The following is a 20,424-nucleotide window of genomic DNA, read 5'->3' as shown; positions in this document are numbered from 1 at the left end:
AGATGAGACAAGGTGCAGGAAAGCAGGTCCTGGGGCCGTGAGTTCTTGTGGAGGTCCCTGAGGTGATCAGATGAAGAAAGTGGCATTCAAAGAGGTGGACTTGAACCCGCACCTTTTAACTCAGTGCCCAGAGAGACTTTTAAGGATCCCTGTCCCACGCACCCAGTCAAGGATGAAAGGAAAAACTCTGTGACTCTACTATCTGCCGTTTTATAATAACTCCATACTTTCTCTATTCCTGGGACTCATCTAAGGGTTTAATAAAACCCAAATATTTAAAAATTTAAAATTAAAACAATTTAAAAAGAAGTTTAAAAAATCTAAAATTTCCTTTTACTGAGAGCAAGAGCCTTGTCCTGGATATGTCAGTGAGTGTGTTCTCTGAACCCAGTATCCTGGCGACTCCTTCAAACTGAAGTTCGGGGAGGCAGGGCCAGGTGCCCCCTCCCCAGGCCCCCGGGGCCCAGGGCAGCTGCTGAGCCAGGGAGGCTGGACAGCCGACCAGAGCACGGTTTATGCTGGGGCCATCTGTCAGCCCACGAGGAGCCACGGACGGAGGTCTTTGGTCGTCCTTGACTAGGTAGGTGATCACGACGACGCTCTTCAGAATCAGTCTGCGGGAGGCAAGGATGGAGTGGGGACAGGCACGAGAGCAGAGCAGAGGTGCCCTGAGGGGACGGTCATGACGGCGGGCGACAAGTACAGGGAGGAACATCGTCCCTGGAGCCAGCGCTGATCTGACGGCCGTCTGTCTCCATCCTCAGTCCTCCCGTCCTTCACGGCAAGTCCTGTGTCCAACAAACTTGACCATGGGGCACCAACAAACCTTGTTTTTCTCTTCCCCCTCACTTTTTCGTGTGTTTGTTTTTGCTTTGGCTGTGCTGGGTCCACGTTGCCGCATGCGGGCTTTCTCTAGGTGCGGCACGTGGTACAGCATGCGGGATCTTAGTTCCCCGACTAGGGATCGAACCTGTGTCCTCCACACTGGAAGGCGAATCCTTAACCACGGGACCACCCAGGGATGTCCCCTCTCTCCTCCCTTTAAAATTCATACTGTGAGGCTATTAGTCCTCTCTCAGTAACATGCATGGCAATCCTATGATTTTTTTCTGGTTCCTTTGTGATAACTGAAGATCTTCCAATCTGAAGTTAAGATATCTAGTCTTTGTAATAATCAAAAATTTAAGTTTCATTCAAAGTCATGGCTGTTCCCTTCCTAGCTTAAACCTAGAACTGTTTCCTCTGGCTTGAGCTGGCAGGCCTCCTTCCCCCTCAGGGCTGAAGGGGAGCCTTGGAAAGACAAGAAAGCACTCACTTGACTGATCCTGTCTCAAGCTAAGGCCTCAGTTTCTGGGTCCAGCTGGCATTCAGGACTGAGGCTCCTCTCTCGGGGGTGTTTGTGTAGGTTTTCCACCTTCCCCGTCACTAGTTACATTTCTCCGGCACGCCCTTGGTGCAGGGGGTGTGCTGTCATTGGAGGTTGGCTGATGACTGTCCCTCTGGCCTCTGGTTCTGTCTCCTCCTCCCTCCCACATACACAGGCGCCCATTTCTCTTTGAGTGGGTTGACCCCTTTTGGCAACCCGCAGGTAAAATTTAGCAGGACTGTGTACCAGCGCTCTCTCAGACAACAGGTCCACAGAAAACACTCCACTCTTTGCCACAACCTACTCCGGGAGTGCACGCTGCTGCAGACTGAATGTCTGTGACCCCGACCCCTTGCCCAAGTTGTTAGGTTGCAGCCTGAACCCCAGTGTACTGGTATTTGGCAGGTCATTAGGTCAGGAGGCTAGAGCCCTCATGAGTGGGATTAGTGCCCTTATAACAGAGACCCCAGAGAGCTCTCTTGCCCCTTCCACTCTGTCAGGTTACAGCAAAGAGACTGTTTCTGAAAGAAAAAGCAAGTTCTCCCTAGGCACCCGATCTGTTAGTCCCTTGACCTTGAACTTCGCAGCCTCCAGAGCTGTGAAAAACAAATTTGTGTTATAAACAGGCCGCCTAGTCTATGGTATTTTGCAATAGGGGCCTGAATAGACCGAGACACAGGCCCATTCCAGGGAGGCAGCTACATACCTCTTCTGTGCTCTGCTGTTAGAACAGTTACCTAGTCAGTCACTTACCCTGTAGATTTTACAGGGGGGAGTCATAAACTAGATCTCAGTGTCCCCTGCAGTCTGGGGGACATGTTGAACAGTCTGAATAATTTCCTTAAAGACCTTCCATCTGGATTTGAGGTGAAGGAGGAATTACACTTAACCTGTCCTTTGGGGGATAGTATACAACTTGCTGCACCCACGAGCTCTTTCCAAAACATGTCCCCTAATTTTTAACAGTTTTTTCATGGTCTCCTCAATGTCTTTTATAAACTGGAATTTAGTGCTTGAAGGTATGAAACCTGTTTTCTGCTTCATCATACTGGCAGTCTGCATAGCAGATTCTCACTATGTTTTGGAATGTGGTATCCATTATATAGAGGGCTTCCCAGGTGGCTCAGGGATTAAAAAATTTCAGCTGCCAAGCAGGAGACATGGATTCGATTCCTGGGTCAGGAAGATCCCTTGGAGAAGGAAATGGCAACTCACTCCAGTATTCTTGCCTGGAAGAATCCCACGGACAGAGGAGCCTGGCAGAGAATCCATGGGGTCGCAAAAGAATTGGACACTACTTAGTGACTAAACAACAACCACCACCCATTGTAGAGACACCCAGGTTTAAACAGATTTTAAAAGTTTCATTTTAATATCCCATTTCACTTACAATAAAAACCCTTTCTTCTAAAGTACTTATTCCTTGCAATTAAAGCTGTCTAGCTAACACAAACTCCATGGTCATGGGTGTGGGAGGAGAATTTCAGAAAAGTCATGGAAGAAGGGGGAAGGTGGGTATAAAAGGGGATGGTAGGAGTAAGACTTCAGACAAATTGATAGGCGTTCTGTTCATATTCATGTGTCCAACGAGTGGCCCCCAAAGTGGTTTAATTGTCCCCAGGCAGAATTGCTGCTGCATGCTTGAAAGTGAAAGTGAAGTTGCCCAGTCATGCCTGACTCTTTGCGACCCCATGGATTGTAGCCTACCAGGGTCCTCCATCCACGGGATTTTCCAGGCAAGAGTACTGGAGTGGGTTGCGATTTCCTTCTCCAGAGGATCTTTCCAACCCAGAGATCAAACCAGGTCTCTCAGAAGTGCCTATATAAGATAAGCCTATAACAGCCATTTTCTCATGATATCTAAAGTTGGCTATACACCAAGGTTCAACCAACAGCATAAAAATTTTATTACCACCACCCCCAAGTTAGATACAACAGCATGAAAATTTTTAGCTCAAAGAAATCATCCAGATTTCTAATCAGGATAATGGGTTAAGTTTATATGTGAAATGCTAGGAAATTATTAAATGAATGCTGGAAAACTATTAAAATTCTTAAAAAGACACTAGAACAGTAACATTTTCTTTTGGCCATGCTGCAAGGCTTATGGGATCTTAGTTCCCCAACTGGGGATTGAACCTGGGCCCATAGCAGGGAAAGCACCAAGTCTTAACCACTGGACTGGCAGGGACTTCCCTCTATGGTGTTGTTGCACAAATACATAGATTCATGGAACAGAATAGAAAATGTAGAAAGAGAGCCAAACACACATGGGAAATGAAAGTGTGATAAAGTCATCATTGTGGATGATGTTGAGACAACTGGAAAGCCATCTGGCAAAAAAGAAAGTTGGTTTCCTACCTTGCACAAGAAAATCAGAGATTTAAATATAAAGATGAAGATATAATAAATTCTAGAAGAAAATATTAGAGAATGTATTATCAAAATCAAAGACTGATAAATTGGGCACTATAAAGCTACAAATTTCTTCATACAAACACCACACAGACAGAAGACTAATAATGAAGGGGGAAAATATTTGCACCTTAAATCACAGTTAAAGAGCTAATTTCCTTGAAAAGTAAAGAGCTCCACAACACAATAGAAAAATGAACAAAGGATGAGAACAGAAAGGAAATCCATATGGTTCTTGAATTTATGAAAAGATATTCACTGTCGCTTATAGGAAGAGAAATGGAAATTAAAGCTCCAGTGAGTTACCACTTTCTACCTATAAGGCAGAGAGGTGGATCCCAGAAAGGTGGATCACAGCTCTTGTTGGTGAAGTGGGAAAACAGATATCCTCACCACACCAGTAGGAATACACTTGGGACAGCATCTACAGAGGGCCATGCCTATCAAAATAAAAATGAATGGGCTGTTTGGGCCAGCCATTTCCCTTTAGAGATACACATAAATGAAATTACGTAATATACAAGGATATTCGTCTCAGTAAAATAAGATTGTGTAAGGATAGTCATTGCAGAATTCTTTGTAGTAGTAAAAGACAGGAAACAACCTAAATGCTTATGAGTAGGGGAGTAGTTAAAAAAATAGTACAATAAAACAAAGGAGACATTGGGCAGATGATGCAGTATTAACAAGTACCGATCTGTAAGGACGTCCATACTGTTACTTGAATGAATAAGTGAAAAACTGCATCTGTAGCATGCTGTTTTGTAACATACATGTATATTCTGAGACATGAACAGGATCTTTCTGAAAGCTTACATAAGGAACTAGCAATGGTGTTTCTATCTAGAAAGGGGATCTCAGTGGCTGGGGGAACAGACAAGGGTAGGAGGGTATCAATCTTACTCTCTTCTTTTGGGGGAGAAGAACCTTTTGAAATATTTTAACTCCAATTGCAGACTGATTTAGGGCCAAATTTATATCACCGATGTGGTGCAGAGGCCCTGAATTGAGAAACACACATGAAAATTGGTCCAGAAGCGGGGTGACCGGGCAGAGCCTCAGAGGGGATACTGGGATATCCCACATAAACCCTCCTCCCACAGGACACGGCTCCAGGACCAGCTGGGCTCAGAACTGCCATCCACCCATGCTGCTCTTTGAGGCCAGATTTCTCCCATTTGTCCTACCCTATGACTTCTGTGTCTCTGGGTCTCTGGTGTTCTTTGAAGGCACTCTGCTCGGCCTCAGGGACAGACAGGTGGCCTCCGGTAAGATTCTGTTATCCCTGATGCCTTCCTGTTCCACCATCTTCCCTTCCTGTCCCATGTTCGTTCTCCAATTTTCTTCCGACTACAACTTAGCATTTACTTGGCCATTTTTCTATAACGATTCTGGTTGTCCAGCATGGGTAGGTTGCCCTAGCTGGGCCTCAGGTGAATTTCTTGTCTAATACGACCCCTTTCCAGAACCCTCCTTCTGCGGTGGAATTGACCCAGAGCCAAGTATGAGAGCATGCAGACCCAACCCGCTGAATGCAGCTTCTTTCTCAAAGTCAGTGGCAGGGTTTCTTCTGCCCACATCCCATCCCTTCACTTCCCCTCAGTTTCAGAGGTGGTTCTGAGATAGTTTCTTTACTTCCTCCACCGAATCCTCACTTTAGGGCTCACGCTGAGAGCAGATGGATGACTCCAGAGTACCTCTTTCTTCCTTTCACCAAATGTCTGCCCCTTAAAGATTTTTTTGTTGTTGTTGAATCTGAACCAGTTTTCTTGCAACTGACCTGACATTTTTTCGGCATTCTCCTTAACTCTGTTGATGTCGTTCTGTAAGGAGGTAATGAGTTTAGCATGTTGTTTACTCCCTACATTCTTGTATTCCTCCCAGTATTCTTTCTCACTGAGTTTCTCAATAAATAGCTTCTCAGCATTACTTATTTGGATGCGCATATCTGTTGAAAGAACATCAAGATTTGGGGTCATTTCTATTGTCCTTGCAATCATCAGTATGTTGCACTCTGATTTTGTGAAGTTAAAGTCTGATATGAAAATGTGAACTCATAAGTACAATTTTATATCTACAATTTAGGGAAATCTAAACTATTCAAACTATTGTTTATCTATCCCTCATGATTCAAAATCTCAGTAAAAACAAACTTTCAATTTTAAAGTAGATGGTGTGGTTTGGGGCTGTGACTGAGAATGACAACATGCAATCAACCTATATGCCTAGGGACCCACAAGTTTAAATTATGCCTGTGATAGCTTGATAAGCATCCTGTTTTGTACAATGTATTATTTCACATATACTTTTTATTGTAAATTGTCATTTTTCTGGTCATTATGTCTCTGGGCAAAGTAATTCCAACTTACATCCTTCCGCTGTCCTTGCTGACCTTTTTTTGTTAAGTGCGTTGTTTGATTCCACCATTTACAGATCAACTCTTTAAGCTTTCCTTGTGTGAAATGACAGCATATGATAGTCATAATCACCTCTCTTCCCAGTCGCCACATAGTTAAGACTTCAGAGTGAAAGCTAAGTTCCTCAGTTAAACGTGTACAAATATGGAGCTGTCTCATCATATAAACCTGCAGTTTGCCCTGGTGTATTTACTATACACGATATTCTACTCAGTCTTTAGGCTGAGTATCAAGCTGCTGAATATTCTGGAAAAGGAAGCATCACCAAACCAGGTACAATGAACTTAATGGCTGTTTGGCTCACTGCCCTGCCCCATCTTGTTTGAGAGCTCCTGAGGGCAAGACCACATTTTATTCATCTCTGTCAACCCAGCACTTGGCAGAGAATCTGCCCATTAGTTGAGGCTCAGTAAATATTTACGAAATGAGTGAAGCGTCCTTTCAGGCCACAGATATGCTCTTCAGCCCAAACATCCAGAAGTACCCCAGACATGTCTTTGTCGACGGCGTGATAATGATACATTTTTAATACATACTTAACATAATAATATTCAAAATATAAGATTATACATTTTTTAATTCCCTTAACAAGTGGTTCTTGTTGTTAAACAATTAAGAACAGTGCACCCCAGTGATCAGCTGTCCTCTGTGAGCAGACTGCCCCGGACTCAGCCCTGCACCACGTTGTCTTTGCGGGGAGGGTTGGTCGATGTCACTGAAGCTTTTGAAAGACAGGTGGGTGTGGCAGCTGCTCTTCTGCTTTCCCAGCACCCCTCTCTCCCTTCCCATCTAGTAACACACATCTCCTATCCCTCGTCATGTAAATACACTGACTACAGACGCCCCTTTTCCCAGCTGGAGGGATTGGTCCAGGGCTGAGTGCACCCCAAGCCAGGCCCCGGCTCAGAGTCCTTCCCTAGAAATGCTCTCACTGAAACTGGTAGAAGACATATCTTTTTTTGTCTGCACTCCACTTTGAGGTTATAAGGATGTACATTCAGAGGTGTCTATGGTCAGAGCTCTAGACTCACGGGGAGAACGTTCTCAGGAAAAGGAGCCAGCTTTCCAGGGGAAGACAGAGAGAGAGGGATGAGAGGGGCAGTGTGCGGAGGGAGAGGTTGTGCTAGAAAGAGGGGTGATGGGTGGGGAGGAGCGAGAGAGGGAGACGAATGAAAGGAGGCTGAGCTCTGACAGCATGTGAGGCTCCGGGGTCAGCTCAGTAGCACCCTGCATTTTCTGTCTGGTTACTTGAAGAGATTAACATCTTCTTTATGCTTGGACTAGTCTGGGTTGGATTTTTATCCTCGCAACTGAAAGCGTCCCAGGTAAACGTTGGAAGAGGGGAGTTTCGTCAGCACTTCTCAAACTTGACTGTGCACAGAAACCCCCGGTGACCTTGTCTAAATGCAGACTCTCTGACTCAGCAGGTCCAGACGGCTCAGAGGCTCTGCACCGTCCCAGGCTGCCGGCGGAGCTGCGGCCGCTGCTCCATGAACTGAAATGGGTTGCAGGTGACCACCTGGTGCCAACCGTGACAACCTCAGAGACCCCTTGTAGACACGTCTGTTCCCTCCCTCTTCCTCCCTTCATCAGCATCCGTGGGCTTCTTTCTCCCTTGGACCACCGCACACGCCCAGCCCTCCTGTTCTTAGTCACCCAGCACGTCCCCGGTCTTGGGTGACACACACAGCCCAGCCCCAGCCCAGACCACAGACAGGCACACCTCCGCTAACCAGACCATTGCCTGCAAAGGCAGCTTCGTGAGCACGTCTGAGCATCGGCCGAGGTCTCACCCCCGTCTCAAGAGAGTCTGTAAAGCATCCCTTGCGTGCAGCAGCAGGATTCTCCCGGACACGGGCCCGGCCAGGAAGCGCATCCAGCACCCCGTGCCGTGACCGCTGTCGCTACAGGGGCTCAGCCGGAGGAGGCCCATGGAGCAGCGGTGGAGAGCCCCTCAAAACGAAGCTTGCTGATTGCCCTGTGGCCTGGGTAACTATTTCACTCGAAACGACAACTATCTACAAATGGCACGCCTGCTCCGTGCCAAGTGCTTGAGTGAGCAGGCTCTCTGGAGCGCTCGGGGAGATCCGGGAAGATCTAGCCCTAGTTTCTGCCTCAGGGTCTCGTACTGCTTTCTGGTAGCACTCCAGTCTCTCCCCTGTCTTCCAGGTTCCTGGCAGGGATGGTATTTATAGAGGTTCTGGCAAAAAAAAAAAAAATCTAGAAATCTGAGCAGCAAGTTCAAGATGAAGGAATAGGAATTTTTTTTCAACGCATACGTCAACACTGAGGGTCCAGCTCTCAGGACCCTGGTGCTTCCTGAGCCCGTGGCAAGACTCTGTCCTGCGTCTTGCACCTTCTGTACCAGCATCATTTCTACCCGCGTCCTGTAAACGTCCCCTTTTTCAGATCCAATCCCTCTTTCCCCATCTAAATAGGGGGCTTGGCTTCCTTAGAGATACTGGGGTTGGGGAGGAAGCTTTACACCCTCCTTACCATTCCCAAGTCTGAACTGAGGCTGAAGTCAGTGAAGACGCCAAACAAGACAATTTCCCCGCAGAAGAGCAGATCAGCACCGCCTGCAGTCCGGGGTGGCGCTTCACAGGATGCGGGCTGGTGGTAAAGGCCAGAGGGCTTTGGTCTGTGTTTCTGACCACTGCCCTTCCTCCTCCTCACTTGACTTCATTATCACCACCCACTTTGCTATTTCCTTCTCTCGCCCACTTACCTACATTTGTGGGTTTGTGGTTGTGGCGGTAATGATGCCCTTTGAAGTATGTGCGTGGCATTTTGAACGTATTAGGAGACAAAAGCATGGATACATTCAAGAAATAACTTGATATGGCTTTATGATAATTTTCTAAGTTCCTAAATCACCTTTCAAGTTTTGTTCCTGGTCTCTTTCAAACTTCCATTTTTCCTTCATTGCATTCTCGACTTCCTCTCTTGTTACAACTATGGATCCCTCAGACTTGTCTTCACTCAGTTCCTTCAGTAGGTTCCGTATGTGCCAGATTTGTTCATCCTTTAAGCGTTTATTCTGTCGTGAATATCAAAGAGTTGTTAATTACCTCTGCTGAAGTATCTCCATGGTTCTCCCTCAAAACAGAATCACACGTTGAGGCTCGCAAAATAAGAAATAGTGAACGAAATAATTTATTCAGTAATATCTCCAAAGAACATGAGGAAAACGGAAGACTCTAAATTAACCCATCAATGCAGTAATCACTGAAGAGACAGTTGCATTTTAAAAACCTGTGTTAATAATCTGCCAGCCTATCGCCCTATCATAGGATCGATGAACATTCAAGTTAGACTTCAGAGGTCAATTTTTTCAACTCCCACAAATATCTTTCTTTTCTAGGAAACATCATTCATTTATTCAATATTTATGGAGTTATCCACCATATGCCAGGAGTCATCTAGACACTAGGCATATATCCATGAACAAAATAGACAAAAGTACTGCTCTCGTCGGATTTACATTATATTTTGCTTTTCTCACAAGTGACCCTAATTCTCTTCTTCTGGGGTGATGATTACTCACCATTCCAATACTCCACCTTGAAACATGAACTGTGTTCTTCTTGTGAATATCCTGTCCATGTTTCTTATTTAATCAACTTTGAGTTCATTTTTGCCCTTGCTGGTTTATTATGTAGAGAAGGCAATGGCACCCCACTCCAGGACTCTTGCCTGGAAAATCCCATGGACGGAGGAGCCTGGTAGGCTGCAGTCCATGGGGTCGCTAAGAGTCGGACACAACTGAGCGACTTCACTTTCACTTTCATGCCTTGGAGAAGGAAATGGCAACCCACTCCAGTGTTCTTGCCTGGAGAATCCCAGGGACAGCGGAGCCTGGTGGGCTGCCGTCTACGGGGTCACACAGAGTCAGACACGACTGAAGCGACTTAGCAGCAGCAGCAGCAGTTTATTATGTATATGTAGAGATATTTTATTGTGTGTGAACTTAATATATATTTCTTGTACTTTTCTTAGCCTTCCTTTAAGATTTTTTTTTCTCCCCATAAGTTTTAATACTCACTTCCTGGGGTTTCTCCTTCAATTTCTTAAACCTAATAAAATGTATATACTTAAAATATTCTAATACTTCTTTTAAAAATTATGTATTTTCCTATAATTTAACATTCTCTTTAACTATAGTTTTTTCAACATTATATTTTATTTCTTATATCCATGTTTTTATTCTCGTAACATCACCGACTCGATGGACATGAGTTTGAGTGAACTCCGGGAGTTGGCGATGGACAGGCAGGCCTGGCGTGCTGTGATTCATGGGGTCGCAGAGTCGGACATGACTGAGTGATTGAACTGAACTGAACTGAACCTTCATAGATACTCTACTATAAGAGTATTTTCTTTCTCAAAATTGATTCTCTAAGCCAATACTTCTCAAACTTCAATGTGTATACCCAACACTTGGGGACCTTGTTAAAAATGCAAATTCTGATTAAGTTTGGTACGATGCCTGTAATTCTGCATTTCTTGTAAGTTGCAGGTAATGCCAAACCTGTTAGCCTACAACCCACACTTTGGGTAGCAAAGTTCTTTCTGATAATCTAAATATCTGTGATTTATCGATAATGCTGCAGCCTACTAAAACTCAGGTCTTTAATACTGAACCCAACAAACTTTAAAGTTGATGACTGAAAAATTTTTCTTAAAATCGTTTAGCACTAGTTTAAAAAACTAGTTTAAAAAACTCCTCAGAGAGGATTTTAATGTAAACTTAATGCTCTTTAAGTCATTCCACAGGCTGTATGACATGATTGTCATGTCAGTGCTTTAGAATTTTAATTTAAAACTTTGATAAACAGAATAAAAGCAACAAACAATTAACTTTATGATGCTCAGTACTGAAAAATACAGCCAAAAATAAAAAAAATAGACTGGACAGGCTTTGAGTGATTTAAAAAAAGAAAGAAAGAAAGATGAAAAAGGTATGATTTTCAAAATCCCTGTTTAACTTCTCTGATCTTTTGTTTGCAATATTCTAAAGTAGCTGAATTTTGTCTCTGAAGAATTTTTAGTACCAAAGAATTCATGATATGATATATATCTGAAAACCAAATTCTTTTCCTTCTAATTTTGTAAAATCTTGTAGAGAATGACATAAACAGGAGTGGTGGAATAAGACTTCTGAATCCGCTTCTTCATAAAAGCAATGAGAAAAAACTGGCAAAAATTGGCAAAATCAACTTTTCAGAACTCTGTAAATTAAAGGCTTTGCAGTAACTTCTAGGGAGTGTTTATTCAAGAAAAATGGTTGAATCTTAGTAAGAACAGTGAGTTTCGTGGCATTTCAAACTTACCCTAAAAACCAATAGCCCCACAATTATGGCAAAACCCAGCAATCCAGCAGCTTGTGCTGAAGGTTGGGGGGAGAAGTAAGAGAGGCAGAACTCTTGCAAAGCCCAGTTCCTAAATAAGGGTCATTATTTGGCTTATCTGGTAATTCCCTGGAAAATCCCACTGTCAAGCCTTGTCTTTATTTGACCTGACTCAGAGCTTACCCCATGTCTTAACAGCCTTTTCCCAGATTGGTTTGTCAAAAACAATCAACAATTGTTGAACATTACAGCTCCGTGTGTGTGTGTGTGTGTGTGTGTGTGTGTGTACTCAGTTGTGTCTGACTCTTTGAAGCTCTATGGACTGTAGCCTGCCAGGCTCCTCTGTCCATGGAATTTTCTAGACAGGAATACTGGAGTAGGTTGCCATTTCCTCCTCCAGGGGATCGTCCACCCAGGGATTGAACCTGTATCTCTTGCGTCTCCTGCCTTGTCAGGCGGATTCTTCACCACTCTGCCACCTGGGAAGCCCACAGCTCCCTGAGGTGTTAAAAAAAGTTGAGGTAAACAACAAGCGGACCAAAAAAAAAAAAAAAACCTTCAGAAGAAAACTGGAGATGAGATGTCCATAGAGAGTTTTGAAAGCTCTGATGTATTCCTAAGAATCTAAAAGGCCACATGCATTTAATAACATCCATATTAAACTTCCCAAATCCTGTATGAATATCAAATAGAAAAGAAATGTGTCTGACAGTGTTACAAAATTCACTATATCTGAAAAATTATTTTGAGTTATATCACTCAGTATATCTGAAATAAAATTTAAATATATCCATCAATATGCTTAAAAAAAAGACATTTATCTTATGAAGTAAATTTATTATTTGAGGTAAGACTAATTATCATATTATAAAATAGAAGAAAGGAGATTTAGTATCTAAGCTACAAAGGAAGGATTATTTTTGTTTTGTTATAAGGCCGTCTCATGGCCATTTAAAACTTTTTAGACTCATAAGGACAAGAATAGAAGTTGCCAAAACAGGACACACAGTTCCCATCTACTGTCCACCCAGCTTTCCCCAGTGATAACATCTCATCTAATGATAGCACAGCACCAAAACCAGGAAATCGACACTGGTACAATGTTATTAATTGAACCAGAGGTTTTACTTCTACTTCACCAGCTTTTACATTTTTTTCTTTCTAGTGTATGGTTGTGATACTGTCATTTATAAGGAATATATGTATGCATACCTTTGGTCACTCAGATGACTAAAATGTGTTTCTTTGTTGTTCAGTCACTAAGTTGTGTTCAACTCTTTGCGACCCCAAGGACTGAAGCATGCCAGGCTCCTCTGTCTTTCACTATCTCCCGGAGTTCACTCAGACTCGTGTCCGTTGAGTCAGTGATGCCATCCAGCCAGCTCATCCTCTGTTGTCCCCTTTCTCCTCCTGCCCTCAATCTTTCCCAGCATCTGTGTCTTTCCCAATGAGTCAGTTCTTCGCATCAGGTTGTCAAAGTATTGGAACTTCGGCATCAGTCCTTCCAATGAATATTCAGGACTGATCTCCTTTAGGATTGACTGGTTTTATCTCCTTGCAGTCCAAGGGACTCTCAAGAGTCTTCTCCAGCACCACAGTTTGAAAGCAGCAATTCCTTGGCATTCGGCCTTATGATCCAGCTCTCACATCCATACATGACTACTGGAAAAACCATAGCTTTGACTAGATGGACCTTTGTCACAAAGTGATGTCTCTGCTTTTTAATACACTGTCTAGGTTTGTCATAGCTTCCCTTCCAAAGAGCATAAATATATATGATAAATTTATGAGATAAATATATATATATAGATATATAAATATATATCGGTATTTCTTAGATATATTCTTATGGTTTGTTTTTTTTTAATGATTTTGACCCATAGTTCCTGGCCCAAGTGCCCAAAACCCATGGAATTTTCTGCCATCACAATTGGGTTTATGTTAAAAGTGACTTTTGAATCTGGGAGAGAGAGAGGGAGGAGGCCAGGTTGCCAGGAGAAACAACCAAGTTATTAGAGGATTGCAGTCCCTTGCATTGATTTCCAGGGACAGGAGAGGGACTTGAGGTGGAATCAACTGCTACAGGCCAATGATTTAGTCAATCATGATTATGTAATAAAGCCTCCATTAAAACCTGAAAAAGGAGCGTCATGTGCTGCTGTGCCAGGTCCAAACCTCCACAAGGGCAGAAGCTCCTTTGTTTGGTAGTTTGCTCTCTAGGGGCTTCCCTGGTGGCTCATCCGGTAAAGAATCTGCCTGCAATGTCGGAGACCTGGGTTAGATCCCTGGGTTGGAAAGATCCCCTGGAGAAAGGAACAGCTACCCACTCCAGTATTCTGGCCTGGAGAATTCATGGACTATTTTCATGGAGTTGCAAATAGATGGATACGAATGAGCGACTTTCACTTTGCTTTCTGTATGTCTTCATCTGACTGTCCATTCATAGCCTTTAATATCTTTTTAATGATCTAGTGAGTAAATGGGTTTTCCTGGTTCTTTGAGCCATTTTAGCAAGTTTATTGAACCTGAGGAGGATGGGGTTGTGCGAGCCTCTGATTTATAGCCAGTCAACCAGACGTACAAGTAACAGCCTGGACTGGTAACTGGCATCTGAAGTGCAGGGTGGTCTTGTGGGACTGAGCCCTTTACCTGTGGAATCTGATTCTATCTCCAGGTAGGTAGGTGAACTCTTAGAGACCCCGCTGGAGTCTGAGAATTGCTTGTTGGTGGGTGAGGGGAAGCCTCCACACACACAAGTTGGAATTGGGTCAGGAACCCTTTCAATAGGATTATAAATTCTGTCACATATGTATATGAGACATATCACCACAAAGATGGCATTTGAAGCCATGATGTTAAATAAGATGATCCAGAGAGAGTTTAGAGTGAAAGAGTACGTTTAAAATCAGAACCTTGATAAATACTGTGGTGCTGGAGAAGACTCTTGAGAGTCCCTTGGACTGCAAGGAGATCCAACCAGTCCATTCTAAAGGAGATCAACCCTGGGTGTTCATTGGAAGGACAGATGCTAAAGCTGAAACTCCAATACTTTGGCCACCTCATGCGACAAGTTGACTCACTGGAAAAGACTCTAATGCTGGGAAGGATTGGGGGTGGGAGGAGAAGGGGACGACAGAGAATGAGATGGCTGGATGGCATCACTGACTCGATGGACAAGAGTTTGAGTGAACTCCGGAAGTTGGTGATGGACAGGGAGGCCTGGTGTGCTGTGATTCTTGGGGTCGCAAAAAGTCAGACACGACTGAGCGACTGAACTGAACTGAAAGGGTGGGAATAAATACTCTAAGGGTAGTTTCTTTTCCTATTCGAGGGAGAAAAAACAATGAAAGAAAAAAAGAAGAAGAAGAAATGATCAGAGAAGTAGAAGGAAATTCAAGAAAGACTGATGTCCTGGAGCCCAGAGGAAAAAGAGTTTCAAGACGCCAGGAGTGAGTGCTGGAGGAGTGAGATGTAAAGTAAGGCCTCAAAGAGGACATTGGACCTGCTAATTGGCCATTACAACTTTTGCTAGAGTGGTTGCAGGGGAACAGTAGGAGGGGAAGTATGTACTGGGAAGTAAGGGCGTGGGCACAGTGAGCTATGAGATGTCTAGCGCTGTAGAGGAGCAATGAATGCAAACAGAGAGAGAAAGAAAGAGGCAATCATCTAAACAAAGCTGAACGCATGGGAAGAAACGATGAAAGAAGAGGGCATAACTTTTCCAATTTGGACATAACTGGAAAGAACAATGTATCTTGCTAACGAGTCATGTTAAACCTAGCAATTTAAATACCTGTGACCTCAAAATTTTTTCCTCCCACTCGTATTTGTGGATCAACCCAACAAACATTTATTGAACACCTACTCATGCTGGGCCCTTTGGAGAAACAAAGATAAGATTTGATTGCTGCTACCTCTTTAGGCTTTCAATTAAATAACAGAGAAATATTTTTACACAACATCCCAGCTAAGATGGGGAGAATGAAGGGGAGCTAGCCAAGAGAAGAGCATTCTGGGAGGAGGAAACGGCCTCTTTGTTGTAAAGGTACCATACTGAGAAAAAGATTGGGCTTTATAATATTTAAAAGAAGCAGGGAGGGGTAAGCAAAGGATGCGATGGCTGTAGATGAATTGGAGAGGTGAGCAGAGGTCAAATTTTGAAGGACTTTGAAGCTTTAGGAAGATCTATGGATTTTATTTTCTGTGCAGCAGGAAGCCACTGCGGGATTTTAAGCACTGAAAGGTTTACCATATTCCAAGGGCCATTCTGGTTGCCCTGTGGAAAATGTACTGGTTAGAGGAAGGATGGGTAAGAGCTGACGCTGGCTTAAACTGTGGCAACAGCAGCATACATGTAAACAAATAGATGAATACAGTAGTGCTAGTTTGTCTCCCTATGCTCCTCACTGCTGGGTCCACTGACTCCAGGAGCCGACTTAGACCTGTCACGGTCCTGAGCTAATCTTCCTGGAAACAAGAACGTTGTCTCTGGCTCCAGCTGGTGGGTTATGGGAAAGCGGTTCCTCAGTCCTGATCCCTTGTCCTTTCCACAACCAAACAGAAGTCCCAAAGCTAGCCGGGGTTCCGGTGCTGACCACTCGGGGGTGTACAGCGGCCTCCTGGTGGCAGCTCACTCTCCCGTGCCCTGGGACCACTCTAAGTGTGACCTGCCTCCAGGCGCCACAGCCAGACTCCCCCTTCCACTCTCATCCATCTACCTCAGTTTCTTAGTTCCTGCTGCAAGTGCCTGGTCCTTCAGAATCACTACAACGTCAGGGTTGTCTTGCCAGCATGTATTTGCTGAACAAATGGACAAATCTGCCCCATGAGCAAGATAGGAATCCTTGTTTCCCAAGGGGGAAACTGAGGCTTACACCAGTTTTGGCCAAAATGATACTAGCAGTGAGTTGTATGGTCAGGATGCAAAAATTCAGGTCTCTGACTCAAATTCTATTAAAATTTGTAGACACAGTCTTCTGTAGACAAAAGTCAGATAAAATAGGTGTGGAAGTTTCAGGATCCATATAAAGTGAATGTTTTAATAGGGGACACTCAGCATTTCCTCATTCTTGAGCCCCTTCAGGGCTAAGTTGGATGCACTGTCATTTCCTGCTTCCCACTTTTATTTCTGTTGGTCCTGATAGTCACACACAGCACCCCTTTGACCTTCATTTTATTCTGATTTTATAAAAACAGACATCATCTTAAACACTAAGTTAGTCACTTTAACAACTGAAATTGTACGTTTCCGATAATATTTACATATGCCCACACTTAAAATTTAAAAGAAAACAGACAAAGAAATTTAAAATACAGAACCCATGTTTTATAGTTTGGTTAAATAAGAAATTAAAAGATAAATGGGGTTGCAGAGCTTTACATTTTTGAACATAAGATTCAGTGTCCTCAGGATCTAAATAACACAATTCAAGGTGACTTCCTTTGACATTATAATTAATAAATAGAAACAGCAGTACCGTCTTGCCTCCCATGTACAAAAATACATTTAAATATATTGTAAATTAATCAGCTCTAAGCACTAAAGAAGATAATTTCCTAGAGTTCATTATAACTCAAAAAATGTTTTAAGCATTTGCATAAATGTTTAATGATTAGATATCGGCTTTATATTTTATACTCACTCTTTCCTGATACTTTTGATTCTTTTCTCTAAGTTTCTTTATTTGAGCCATAAATCGTTCTAGTGAATTTTCCTTTATTTGACAGCTAATAACAGAAATAATGTGTTACAATTATTTCCTTTAGGAAAAATTAATGAAAGAAAAATTTTAAATTATACTATTTGAATTGAAATAAAGTATTAAATATAGTATAAAACCCCATTTAGGGATAAGAATCTTTACTGATGTTGTGTTTCTGAGTATATTTTACTCACTAAAATATGTGTTAGAGAGATAGCTTCAAGTTTTAAAATATATCAATCCCCATTTTTATTTCATAGTCATAACTTTTATACTTTCTCATTATCTATAAATAATTCAGCATAAAAAGAACCTAGGAAAGGGCATACAGAAAACATGCTTCCTGGAAATCCAAAAACATTCAGACAAAAATGACCAGACAAAGACTTTACAGGGGCAAGCACAGCTTCTTGAAACAGTGGGGTAAACCAGGTGACCTACTGGTTCAGGTTCATTAGTATACCATCTCATCTATACATAGTAAAAAGTTTCTTTCTTGACATAAGTACATTTCTTTAATACCAACCAAGTATTTGTTGAATGTCTGTTAGGTGTAAAATATAGAAAGCATGGAAAGATTCTGGTAGAGGCAATTTGATATCTATTTGAAGAGTTAAGGTTGTCTCTATTACCTCATAAATCTTACCACTTTAAGTCTGAGACCAAAATAAAGGAACAGCACTAGCTCCATGTAAATCCCTTGCCTCTATTAAATGTATACATATATATAGCACCTCTGTGGTATAGTGAACAGAGGAGTATTTACAGAATGAGAAACTCTGCTCTTCAATCTTGTTTCTTCTACTTCTTAACCTACATGACCTCAACAAGTCAATTCTCTGAACTTCAGTGTCCAAGCTGTCAAGAGAGAGAGAACAGCACCCACCCAGCTCTATGTATTTTATGAAGATGAAAATAAGAAATCATGTGTGCGTGTTTCTAGCATAAAGTAAGTGCTCAGTAAATTTCAGGTTAATTTTTACCTTATGTGCTCAGTCCTTCCCTTGGAATGTCATTTATATTTATGATATTGTAAACTTAGTAGAGAGAAAAATAAAGCTCTTTCTTTCCAAATGAAGAGAAAAACAAAGCATTTTAAAAATGAGCCAATCCTTTAGACTTTGCCTTGAGTTGCTTCTGCAGGGGGTGGTTCGGAGAGGTCTGAGTGGCATCAGAAAGCCTGGGGGTGGGGTGGATTCTAAGATGCCCTAAAGGTTTGGCTGCTTCAGCGGCCCCCTTGTGGAGCGTTTGGTAGTTGCAGGTTTAACTTCACCATAGCCTCTCCTGGGAATTCACTTCAGCCTCCTCAGGCCTCAGAGATGATGAATTTACCAGGAAGCTGGGCTTCCTTGGTGGCTCAGACAGAAAAGAATCCGCCTGTAATGCAGGAGACCTGGGTTTGATCCCTGGGTCAGGAAGATCCCCTGGAAAAGGGAAAGGCTGCCCACTCCAGTATTCTGGCCTGGAGAATTCCACAGACACAGGAGCCTGGTGTGGGCTGCCGTCCATGGCGTCACAGAGTAGGACATGACTGAGCGACTAGCACTTTCACTTTCAGAGGAAGCTAAGCCTCAAGGCTCCCCACCACTAGCCACTGTGGGAATTCAAGCCTCCCTGTTCTCTGAACGCTTCTTCCTTTTCATATCTCCCTTATCTCAGTGCCCTAGTAACCCACGTGTCACACTAAATGCTGAAGCAAGTGGGAAAATAAGCCAGTGAGGTTTATACTGAGCACTTAATATACGCTGCTGCTGCTAAGTCGTGTCAGTCGTGTCCAACTCTGTGTGACCCCACAGATGGCAGCCCACCAGGCTCCCCCATCCCTGGGATTCTCCAGGCAAGAACACTGGACTGGGTTGCCATTTCCTTCTCCAATGTGTGAAAGTGAAAAGTGAAAGTGAAGTCGCTCAGTCATGTCTGACTCGTAGCGACCCCATGGACTGCAGCCTACCAGGCTCCTCCGTCCATGGGATTTTCTAGGCAAGAGTACTGACATGCTTTGAAAAGGGTACTGCACTGTTTTGAAGCACAATGATATGAAATTAACTAATGCAATGCGTCTGTCACCTTGTCCCTTCCCTCCTTATTAAAATGTTAGTTGATGGAAGGAATTTTCACAGACTGGGGTATGAGGAAGTCATCCTGGCTTATTCCTGATGTGGCTTGAACCCTGTGCTGACTAGAACAACCTGTGGCCTGTCAAACAGCTATTGTTCATCTGCTTTAACCATGACAGAAAAGAATGCATTGAAAAATGAAAATGAAGTAACTGGTTCAGGCATTCAAATTGGAGCGGGATGGCCATCATGAATGTGGCTTCAGACACATTTCTGTATCACTGAGAACTTTGTTTTGAACTGCATCAAACTCAGAAGATGCCACCAGCCATTTTCAAAATAATATTTTTGCCAGGGGCTGCCAGCTGCAATTTTATGGCCTCAAAGTCTCCCTGGTAACGGTGTGACCATTTTGGATCCTAACCAATCCTTGCTTAACACGCACCTTGCTTCTCACAAATTCCAATCCTCATTCTTGACAAACAATATGTAACTGTGGTTGTGGCCTGTATGTTCCTATTGTTGTTAAGTCACTAATTCGTGTCCGACTCTTGGGCCCATGGACTGTAGCTCACCAGACTCCTCTGTCGCTGGGATTTTCCAGGCAAGAATCCTGGACTGGATTGCCATTTCCTTCTCCAGAGGATCTTCCCAACCCAGGGATGCAATCTGCATCTCCTGCATTGGCAGGTGGATTCTTTACCACTGAGGCACCAAGGAAGCCCTTTTGCCTACATAAGCCTCCCCATTGCAGTCAGTGGAACACAATTCAGGTGCTTCTTGCATCTGTGTCTCCTGGGCTACAGTCCTCAGCTTGGCTTGAATAAAACGCTTTCCTGTTTTTATTATAGGTTGTTTATTGAGTATTAACATGGTAATGTGTCAGCTTCCTTCCTCCATGCAATTTTGTTAAAAATTCTGAGAAGGAACACAGATTTGGGTTCCAAAAAAAAATCTATCCTCTTGCTTACTATACTTTTAAAACCCATAACTATATCTGTACCTGTTGCGATACCTATGTCCATACTCGTAGAAAACTGGGTTGGGGGGAATAAATAAACGAAAAAATAAAAACCCCCGTCACCTGGAGATAGCATTATGCAGTAAGATATTTTG

The 20,424-nt window shown here is 43.1% G+C and overlaps 1 protein-coding gene across 2 annotated transcripts in view; it reads right to left on the bottom strand.

Moving 5' to 3' along the window:
* Positions 1 to 20,424, bottom strand: part of CCDC83 (coiled-coil domain containing 83) — a 48,686-nt gene that overhangs the window by 25,672 nt on the left and 2,590 nt on the right. For both annotated transcript variants that reach the window (XM_055416148.2, XM_088832215.1), the window contains exons 2-4: positions 17,192 to 17,276; positions 9,076 to 9,238; positions 5,562 to 5,729 (exon numbers count right to left, since the gene is read on the bottom strand). In XM_055416148.2, coding sequence (XP_055272123.2) covers positions 5,562 to 5,729; positions 9,076 to 9,238; positions 17,192 to 17,276 — 416 coding nt within the window. The remainder of the gene's footprint in view (positions 1 to 5,561; positions 5,730 to 9,075; positions 9,239 to 17,191; positions 17,277 to 20,424) is intronic.

This window comes from Moschus berezovskii, chromosome 25 (genome assembly GCF_049115385.1).
Source record: "Moschus berezovskii isolate FMDL1 chromosome 25, NW_MosBer_1.0, whole genome shotgun sequence".
In the NCBI taxonomy this organism is placed as follows: domain Eukaryota; kingdom Metazoa; phylum Chordata; class Mammalia; order Artiodactyla; family Moschidae; genus Moschus; species Moschus berezovskii.
Note: the sequence above shows the minus strand (reverse complement) of the source record. Positions and strands in the feature narration are given on the sequence as shown.